General features: G+C 39.4%; 1 protein-coding gene across 1 annotated transcript in view; it reads left to right on the forward strand.

Annotated features, from left to right (window-relative positions):
* The window catches only part of LOC107569221 (copine-8-like), a 163318-nt gene that overhangs the window by 93288 nt on the left and 59309 nt on the right, over nt 1-10721 (forward strand). The window contains exon 5 of the mRNA XM_016255250.1: nt 6246-6285. Within this exon, the coding sequence (XP_016110736.1) occupies nt 6246-6285 (40 nt within the window). The remainder of the gene's footprint in view (nt 1-6245; nt 6286-10721) is intronic.

The raw sequence follows: 10721 nt of genomic DNA on the forward strand, positions 1-10721 counted from the left end.
ACACTTTTCTGAGAATAGAATATTGAAGTGGAGATCGCTAAACTGCAAGCTAACCACTGTTTTCAGAAAGCAAGCGCTTTTATCCACAGTGGAGAGAGAGTGCATGTGCACATGGTTGCCAGGTTGATAAAGATAAGTAACACACTTAGCAGATATTTCCGTATTGCGCAAGTGTGAAGCTCTGTTTCGGGGATTGCGTCTCTTTATATCAGGCAACCCAGTTGTGTTCCTCTGCGGCCAGATTAAACCTTGTTGTAGCATATATATTATGCTCTTCATTTTTTTTTAGAAACCTCACACTTTTCCACTCAATTTTAAACGTTGAAAAATTTTAAACAAATTAAGTGCGGTCCACTGCTGCACACGTGCCACAGTATCGATACAGGGCCAGCTGTATCGATACTCGTATCGTATCGATATTTTGAACACAGCACTAATTGACCGTTTACCTTTTTTAGAAACCTCACACTTTTCCACTCAATTTTAAACTTTGAAAAATTTTAAACAAATTAAGTGCGATCCACTGCTGCACACGTGCCACAGTATCGATACAGGGCCAGCTGTATCGATACTCGTATCGTATCGATATTTTGAACACAGCACTAATTGACCGTTTACATGGAGTTTGATTGACAGGCAATCTGACCAATCATAATGCAGAATCTGCCATTTTTGTTCGACAAACAAACCAGACAGGAGAGTAGATTAACGTTGGTGGAGTTGAACTTGAAAAATGGTGTGAATTGACATCTTTCCACAGTTTGAACAAGATACCTTCTGATGTTCATTCATGTTTATTTTGTGCTATAATTGGTAAAGAGGAAGAGATGATCGGTTCACATGCCACTTGAACTGAGGCGCTACAGTGATCTGTCACGACACATTATAGGGCCACAAAACTGTATTTGTTTTCATTTTAAAAAAGGACAAAATTTGAAAATTGAGACTTTGTTTCATACCTAAAGTAACCTGCTCTGTCTTGTCTGACAGCTCCCTCTTTGTTCCCCAATGTATTTTTTCACTGTGTGAGAACATAATGTGAAGCGTGAGAGCGCCATGGCTTGTCAGACATAGCAACAGTAATGAAGGGGGGCAGGTCTTTCGCGAAGAGTCAATTGCATTGCAACACTTCAGAACCCATATAGAACTCTCTAGGAGTCACATAGAACACAATACCAACCATCCTTAAAGGTATAGTTCACCCAGAAATGAAAATTCTGTAATCATTTCCTCACCCTCATGTTCCAAATCCATAAGATTTTTGTTAATCTTCAGAACACAAATGAAGATATTTCTAATGAAATCTGAGAGATTTCTGTCCCTCCATTGACAGTCTACGCAACTAACACTTTGACGCTTCAAAAAGTTAATAAATAGATCATAAAACTAAGAATGCCCTATTTGCCACCCAGAACACACTACATAGCAAATGCATAGCAACATCTTAGCAGCCACTTAGAACTCCCTATCAGCTACACTTTATCAACTACATGAAAACACCCTAGCAAAACAACCTCTAGTGCCTTAGAGGTGCCTTTCCATAGCAGCCACACAGAACACACTAGTGACCACATAGCTACTGCTCTAGCAACCACCAAGAACTTACTAGCAAGTGCATAGCATACCAAGAATCCACCTAGCAATACCCAAGAAACCATCAGCAAAGCAACAAGTTAAAATAATTCAGAACAGCCTAGTAACCACTTAGCAACACCCTGGAAACTATCAACAACACCCTAGCATCACAACATCAAAACAAGTTTTCTACAGGCAGCACCGCTCACTTTTTTCTAACAGGATAATATAATTTTTCCCCCTATAGTCAATGCCACAAAGCAGCCAACCTGTTGCTTTGTATTGATTTTGATCTCACTTCATCTGAGCAAACGCTAGCATTAGCAGTGCAGTTTATGATAAATGTGTCATGTTTCAGTGCTGCTTGTTTGAATTCTGCCTGCGTGTTTGTGTGCATTAGAATGACAGATTCCCATCAGCATGTGTTGCTATAAATAGTGTTGGGAGCGAGAAGCGTAATGCAGTTTAGTCAGAGTGTGTAAATGGGAAGCTCTGTGTGTCGTTCCCTTCAGGGTCTGTTGAGTGTGTGGGCAGACAGCAGACCACGTCCCAATCCGGTGTGATGGCTACGCCAAGCGTCTCTATGTATGCACACATCATGTCTTTTCTGGCACTTGTTTCTCAGGGAAGGAGAGCAAGAGTGGCTGTATAGCAAATAAAAACAAGACTGAGGAAAAGCAAGGCACCTTAAACATCTGCTGCTTGTGCTCAACATATTTTGGGCGCTACACATTGCCCAAAGGCTTATAAGAGCCTCAGTTAGGGAGAAGATTCTGAGATAAAAGTGTATTTATTATCTGAAGAGCTTTCAGGCCTCAGTTTGGCATATTCCTAACACAGCATATCAAACTGAGAAGAACATTATGCTCGAGTGAACAAGGGTGGTGGCAGCTTCACGCTTTAGGGATGGACCTCGGTGGCAGGGTCTTGGAAAACTCCAGGAAAGAAGGAAAAAATACATAGTGCTAAATACAGGAATCTCCCGAGGCAAAGACCTGATACATGTATGCAAGAGGATGGGGCTTAGAGTTCAGTTCATCCGCCCACAGGACAATTACCTCAAACATACTGGAACATGTAAAAGAACCACGGTAGCGACTTAAAGCCACACAAATATATGTCCTCAAGTGCTTCACTTAAAGCCCATATGTCACTCCAGATAATTATTTCTGGGTCCAGAACAGTCTTGAAAATGAGAGAGCACATTATTCCTGTGCTCATCAATCTTCACTGCTACCTGTACGATACAGAATACATTACAAAGTTCTGCTATATGTCTTCAAAGCTTTGCATGGCTTTGCACCAGATAATGTTTTTTATTTAATCAGTCTGCATCAATCTAATAGGTCTCTGTGTTCAAATGATCAATTACACCTTGTGTTTCCTCACTTGAAATGCGAAAGTGATCAGGCCTTTTCTGTTGCAGTGCCAAGGCTCCTACCCTTAGTGTATTTCAGAGTGCGCTAAAAAAGGTTTTGAAAATGCTTTGTAAGTTGTTGTTTGTTGTGGTATGTGTCTTATTAGTTTATGTCTGTTTTTATTATTTTATTTATCACACTGGTAAAAAATGTATAGCCTGAATACATTGTAAGTCGCTTTGGATAAAGTGTCTGCTAAATGCATAAATTGTTATTATTATTAATGATTAAATTATTTATTCTTCCTGTACATAACTTTGGTTCTTGTGGTATTGAATGTGCTTTAGAAATAACTTTTGAGTTGAGAACTGTCTTGAAGGAGCCAGAACAGTGTTGCCAAGAAAAATGATTGCCCACTGTCACAAACGGTTACCCAAAAAGACTCAAAGGCATATTCAACGAAGTGTTAAAGATGTATTAAAGAAGCAGTATTCGCAAATAATTTAACTTCTATAGTGTGACAAATCTGAATCAGAAGGCTACTTTTTAGGCTACTTTTCCTCACCAACAAGCCATTTCAGATTTATTACATTTTGTATATATATATATATATATATATATTTTTTTTTTTTTACGTTAGTACATTTTGATCAAATGTTTTGAAACCAAACATTTTTTTTCTGTAGAATACCATGCTGAAGAATATTGTTTAATAATTACAGAGACACAGGTAAATAAATTAAAGTAAAAATACAATTAAATGTGCTCAGTATACTATGTCGGTACTTCATTAAAGTCAACTAGTTTGCACCTCTGCCAAGACCTCTGAGTTTCCCACCTTCCAGTAGCTCCCTCAAGGGTGTAAACTTGTTCCCTAGAGAAAGAGCAAATCTCAATTTCATCAGGTCTGGTTGTGTGTACTTCTGTGTATTTGAGTTTGAAAGCAGGCTTGTTTTGTGTGTGTGTGTGTGTGCGTGCCAGGGTAAAGCCTGTGTCAATGTATGCTTTTTTTCCACTCTGGGGTCATGCAGTATTTATAAATGTGAAGACATATAGCTGAATAGAACACCACAGTCCCTTTTGGGACTGCTTATGTTACAGTGGGGAAAATATTTATTTGATCCCCTGCTGATTTTGTAAGTTTGCCCACTTACAAAAAAATGAAGGGTCTGTAATTTTTATGGTAGGTTTATTTTAACGTATAGAGACAGAATACCAACTAAAAAATCCAGAAAAAAACACATTATATAAAGGTTAGAAATTGATTTGCATTTCAGTGAGTTAAATAAGTATTTGATCCCCAAGCAAAACATGACCTAGTACTTGGTGCAGAAACCCTTGTTGGCAAGCACAGATGCAAGACTTTTTTTGTAGTTGGTCACCAGGTTTGCACACATCTCAGGAGAGATTTTGGTCTACTCCACTTTACAGATCCTCTCTAAATCCTTAAGGTTTCTTGGCTGTCATTTGGCAACTCGAAGTTTCAGCTCCCTCCACAGATTTTCTATAGGATTGAGGTCTGGAGACTGGCTAGGCCACTCCATGACTTTAATGTGCTTATTCTTGAGCCACTCCTTTGTTGCCTTGGCAGTATGTTTAGGGTCATTGCCATGCTGGAAGACCCATCCATGACCCATCTTCAGTGTTCGGGCTGAGGGAAGGAGGTTCTCGTCCAAGATTTTACAGTACATGGACCCGTCCATTTGCCCCTCAATGCGGTGAAGTCGACCTGAACCCTTAGCAGAAAAACAGCCCCAAAGCATAATGTTTCCACCTCCGTGCTTGACTGTAGGGATGGTGTTCTTGGGGTCATAGTCAGCATTTCTCTCCCTCCAAACACGGTGAGTCGAGTTAATGCCAAAGAGCTAAATTGTGGTCTCATCTGATCACTTTCTCCCAAGCCTTCTCTGAATCATTTAGATGTTCATTGGCAAACTTTAAACAGGCCTGTACATGTGCCTTCCTGAGCAGGGGGACCTTGCGGACGCTGCAGGATTTCAGTCCATTACAGCGTAGTGTGTTACCAGTGTTTTGCTTAGTGACTGTGGTCCCAACTGCCTTACGATCATTAACAAGCTTCTCCCGTGTAGTTCAGGTCATGATCATCCTTACTCCATGAGGCAAGATCTTGCACGAAACTCCAGACCGAGGCCGATTGATGGTTATTTTGTGTTTCTTCCATTTCCGAATAATCTCACCAACAGTTGTCTCCTTCTCACCAAGCTTCTTGCTGATGGTCTTGTAGCCCATTCAAGCCTTGTGCAGATCTACAATCTTGTCTCTGACATCCTTTGACAGCTCTTTGGTCTTGCCCATGGTGGTGGGAGAGGTTGGAATGGAAGATACAGATTGTGTGGACAGGTGTCTTTTATACACCTAGCGAGCTGACATTAGGAGTAACTTCTTAAAGTGGCAGGACTAATCTGTGTTCCACATGGGCACATAACCAATCTGTGGGAGCCAGAATTCTTGCTGGTTGGTAGGGGATCAAATACTTATTTCACTCAGTGAAATTCAAATTAATCTCTAACCTTTATATAATGTGTTGTTTTTGTTTTCTGGATTTTTTGGTTGGGATTCTGTCTCTATCCATTAAAATAAACCTACCATAAAAATTACAGACCTTTCATTTCTTTGTAAGTGGGCAAACTTACAAAATCAGCAGAGGATCAAATACATATTTTCCCCACTGTACATATGCACCTCATTCATACATTTAAAACACTCAGACATGTATATGCAAGTGCAGGTTATATGAAAGAGATTATAAAGAATTGGTTTTGAAATTTGTCAAATGCTTAACACACAGCTGGGTTTATATTTAGTTTGGCTGCCCCTGTTATGACAAAGAGATTAGAACTCCCATTTTTTTTAAAAAACAAAAGGTAAACCATGCATAAATATCAGACTAAATAATTTCAAATCTGTTGCTGTGTGACATTGTAGTCCTTTGCATAAAAATATTTTTTAAAAGTTGGATTATCATATACCCCTGTGAGATGCCTACAAAGACAGCATTTTCAAAAAGTAGGCAGCGGTCCCAGAATGCATTGGGGTAAGGTCAGTGCAAAAAAATTGCCACTTTCCTAAATTCATGAATTCTAAACAGAAACTCTAAAGCAAGCTATCTGTGGAATAAGTCAGTTAATTTCAGGAGCTACAGCTAGGGTTGGGAATCAAAAATCGATTCAGGAATCGGATACTTGTTGTCAAATTAAGCTATAAATGCATAAATGATGTATATACAAACAAAAAATTGGCTATTCTGGTTGTGCATCCCTTCTCAATATGTCCTTCTCTTTTGTTTTTCAGGTATGATGTCGACTCCAAGAGCACCAACCTTTCAAAACATGTAAGTCTCAGAAATTGCTCCATGTTTTATTATAGACTCTATAAACCAGTGGTTCTCAACCCGCAGGCCGCATGCGGCCCGTCACAAATTAAAATGCGGCCCACCATGCTGAACACAATTAAAAAAATAACTTTCAGTTTTACAATTAATTTTAGTTTTTATATTCATTTAAAAAAGTACTAAACAAATATAAGCTATAATGTTTTTGTTATGTAAAATAACGTCGTTTTTCATATATTATTTTCAGACATGAGCGGACCTGCACTCACGTAATTAACGTTACGCATTTAACGAACACTTACAAGCATGCACTTTGGCAGAATTCAATTCAAATAGTCATCAGCAGCCATTAGTTTGGTAAAATTGAGCATCAGAATGGACAAATTTGATATTAAGGGAGAAAAACTAAATGTGGAAAATGCCACAAAGAATTGTCGCAGTATCAGCAGTGAAGGTAGGAGAGAGCTGAACTTTCGGCATCAACTTTCGGTTTGCCCCGCCACTCACTTGAAGATGTTTAGGCAAAAAGAAACACCAATACTATATGCAGCAATCATATCTGGAGAGAACCTCAGATTATTAAATTCGAAAGTGCTTTCCATATTTGGATCAACATAGGCTACATTTGTGAACGCACATTTTCTGCAATGTCGCGCGTCTTACAGACTGCAACTTACAATCGCACCTTCATTGTGCCGTTACTCCTTTCGAGCCGAATTTCACAAAATTGGTCAGCTCCCGACAGCATCAGGTGTTTTATTAATGGTGAGTAGAATTATTTATTTATTTACTTCAATGAATGTAATCGATTAGATATCATAATATTTAGGCTATACTATTATAAATCTGGTTGTTTTGTATTGGTGATGTAATATGTAAATGATATGCGTATGGCCCGTGAGACCACTGCTATAAACCCTTACCCTGTTGACCACCTCTAGACTATTATGAAGTTTAGGATGCCATCATACACACTCACCCCGCAGTAAAACCATCTCATAGTGCTTGTAATCAGCACGTGTGTATACTGTGATTCTGGATTTATTATTATTATTATTATTTTTTTTTGATCTTCTGAACACCATCCTTTAAATGAGGAAATTCAAACAATAAATACCATTTTGTGGCTCTTTAATGTGTTGTGACGTATCGCTGTAGTGCCTTAGTTTAAGCGGCACGTTATCTGATTATCTTTTCATATTTACTACTTAAAGCATGAAATAAACATGAATGAACATTAGAAAGTATTTTATTTCAACTGCAGAAAGACGTCAATATACACCATTTTTCAAGTTTAAGTCCATTTATGTTAATCTACTCTCCTGTCAAAATGGTGGATTTGGTAACAAACATGATTGGTCAGATCACCTGTCAATCAAGCTTCCTGCAAAGGGTCAAGTGGAACTTTTATTTTTATGAGTCTGGGATTTTTGGTAATTCCTTAGCATTTACAAGGCAAACTAGCAATAGTCAGGTAGTAGTAAAACTGAGGTAATTTAATACTAGATAATTCAGCATTTGTAGCACAGGAGACTGTGGGCATCCATCAATGTGGCAAAGTGGAACTGTTTATTGAAACAAATCATGGCTTGTAGTAAACCACCCACCAACAACACCATTGATCTAAACCACCCATACACTTCACTGTAAATCTGCCATATCCCAAGCAGCACTCGCAAGCGTTTGTACTGCTATTGTTTCCTGCCGTCATCATGTTGACACACTAGCTGAGATCTCTCCACACATCATGCACAAGAGTAATTTAAAACACCCTCAGTGACTCCAGTGAGCATGCAGGATCCATCCCTGAGAATTACCACCTCAAAATTATCTAACAAATCAGACACAGTGCCTCCTGGTGCTTTACTCCCTCCCTTAGTCACCCAGAAATCAATATTACTCTCTTCCCCCCTGACTTGGAAAGACAAACACTGCTTGTCCACTCCCGAAGGGAATTGTGCATAAAACCATTATAAGATGTGTTGAAAGGCAAAGAGCGACTACGTTCTCAGGTGAAAATTAAGTGAAGAGGCAGCAGGGAGAAAACCACGCATACAGAGACAGAGAAAGAAACCGTGAGAGATAGATGAAGAAAGAAAGAGAAAGAGAAGGAGGTCTTCATAGAGTTGAAGACAATTCATATTAATCTTTATTAATACAAATTGAGTGTTTAGTCGCCAGCAGTAATTAGAGAAGCGGTAGAACAAGTGCTCATGGGAAAGTCTGTGTCAGTGAAAATGAAGCATCTCATAAATTACTGAGGATGAACTCAGAGAGCAAAAACTAGTGTCTAAATTAGTGACAGTCACAATGGAGAAAAAAAAAGTTCACTCCAAAAATATTTTATTTATTTATCGAAGAAACACAACAAGCACGCTGTTCTTTTCCATACAACAAAAGAATATAGATCGCAAGCTGGCAAAAAAGTATTGTAAAAATATTACACTCATTCACTGTATTCAAAGCCTTCTGAAGTCGCATTGTTACTTTTGTGAGGAACACACTGAAATTCTTCCCCTCCGTTATGTCACTCAAATCTCATTTGCATTCTCATATCCAAAATTGCTGTGTCACATTTGGTTACAAGACATGTGAGAACTAATGCAACATTAATTTCAAACATGACACTTTACTTTTTCACACCATTGAGGCTGGAATTAGCCCAATCAGTTTAGTTGATTTTGACTAAATATTTATTTATTTATTTATTTTATTTTATTTTATAGTCAGTCATTCTTTGGCTTGAGTCATGGAGAGATGCTTCAAGGTTTGCTGAAGGGGAAGACTCAGAATAACATGAAGTAATCCCTGGGGTGCCTCAGGGTTCAGTGATTGGCCCCCTTCTCTTCTCGATATATCCAAACTTTTCAGTCAGCAGATGATTAAATTAAATTAAATTTGCATGTGTATTTGCACATTTATAGATAAGCATACAGTTTGCATTACCTGTTCTACCATACCTATTTGTTTACTATTTTGGAAAAAAGTCTCACATTATTACACTGAAATTATGTCTTTGAAAAATACAAACACACCCGCTAGGGCAAAGCACTTTGTCTCATTTTCATTCTTATTCTCTGGATGTCTCTGGATGTTTTCGTTTTCTCCTGTTTCCTTTGATCATTCTCGCTCCACTGCACTTTCCATTGATGCGCATTTTTATTAATACAGAATAAGGTAAATGAAGATCTATAATTTTTAGCATACCGGCTACATTACACAAACAGTATTGCCTACCCTTATAAAAACTGCTGTTGCAAAGGTCAGTGGGGTGGAACTTCACAGCTCTGCCAGGAAAATCATTTGAATTCTTTTGGCTTTTCTAAGCAAATCATTGTGCTTCACTTCAGATTGATTATCAGAGGGGTGACAACTTTTCCACATGGTGTTGAACAGTTTCAGTCTTTTTTTCATAGGGCCCCCCCTACGTACACATATGATAATCTGAGCCCCCTCCAAACCCCCATATTATTATATATATATACATATATTGATCCAAGATGGCGGCGCGTTCACACGCTGCGGCTTCTCTCTCTCCCGACTGAAAGGTGTTTTTGTGTTTTTTGTCTTGTGAGTCGCAGTGTTTTTGTATGTATTTGGCGCGTCTATTTGTTTCTAAGCGCACATATAGTCGTGAGTTTCTGCTCGATGTCGGCAGAACCACATTTTTAGAGTTAAACTCTGCGCACGCCGAAGAGCTGCGGGATCTCGGTCTGCTCCGGAGGCCCACACCATCACCGACCCCCACTACTGCATCTCGCCCACAGCGGAGGCGCCACAAGCGGCGCGAGAGGAAGCAGAAGAGGGGTAAGCGCGGAGGTATCCGGGCTAGGCTAGCGACTAACCCACACAAGCCGGCTATCCCCACCATCGTACTGGCTAACGTACGCTCTTTGGACAATAAACTGGACTACATCCGACTACTACGCTCAACTCAGAGGACTTTAAGAGACTGTTGTGTTTTTGTGTTCACGGAAACATTACTGCCTCAATTCAGCGTGGCATGGAGTTGATCAGTTTGTGGCACTGCTGAGGTGGTATGGAAGCCCAGGTTTCTTTGACAGTGGCCTTCAGCTCATCTGCATTTTTTGGTCTCTTGTTTCTCATTTTCCTCTTGACAATACCCCATAGATTCTCTATGGGGTTCAGGTCTGGTGATTTTGCTGGCCAGTCAAGCACACCAACACCATGGTCATTTAACCAACTTTTGGTGCTTTTGGCAGTGTGTAGGTGCCAAATCCTGCTGGAAAAAAAAACCATGTCTTCAAAAAGCTGGTCAGCAGAAGGAAACATGAACTGCTCCAAAATGTCTTGGTAAACGGGTGCAGTGACGTTGGTTTTCAAAAAACACAATGGACCAACACCAGCAGATGACATTGCACCCCAAATCATCACAGACTGTGGAAACTTAACACTGGACTTCAAGCAACTTTTGC

This window comes from Sinocyclocheilus grahami, unplaced genomic scaffold (assembly GCF_001515645.1).
Source record: "Sinocyclocheilus grahami isolate Dianchi unplaced genomic scaffold, SAMN03320097.WGS_v1.1 scaffold1324.1, whole genome shotgun sequence".
Taxonomy (NCBI): Eukaryota; Metazoa; Chordata; class Actinopteri; order Cypriniformes; family Cyprinidae; genus Sinocyclocheilus; species Sinocyclocheilus grahami.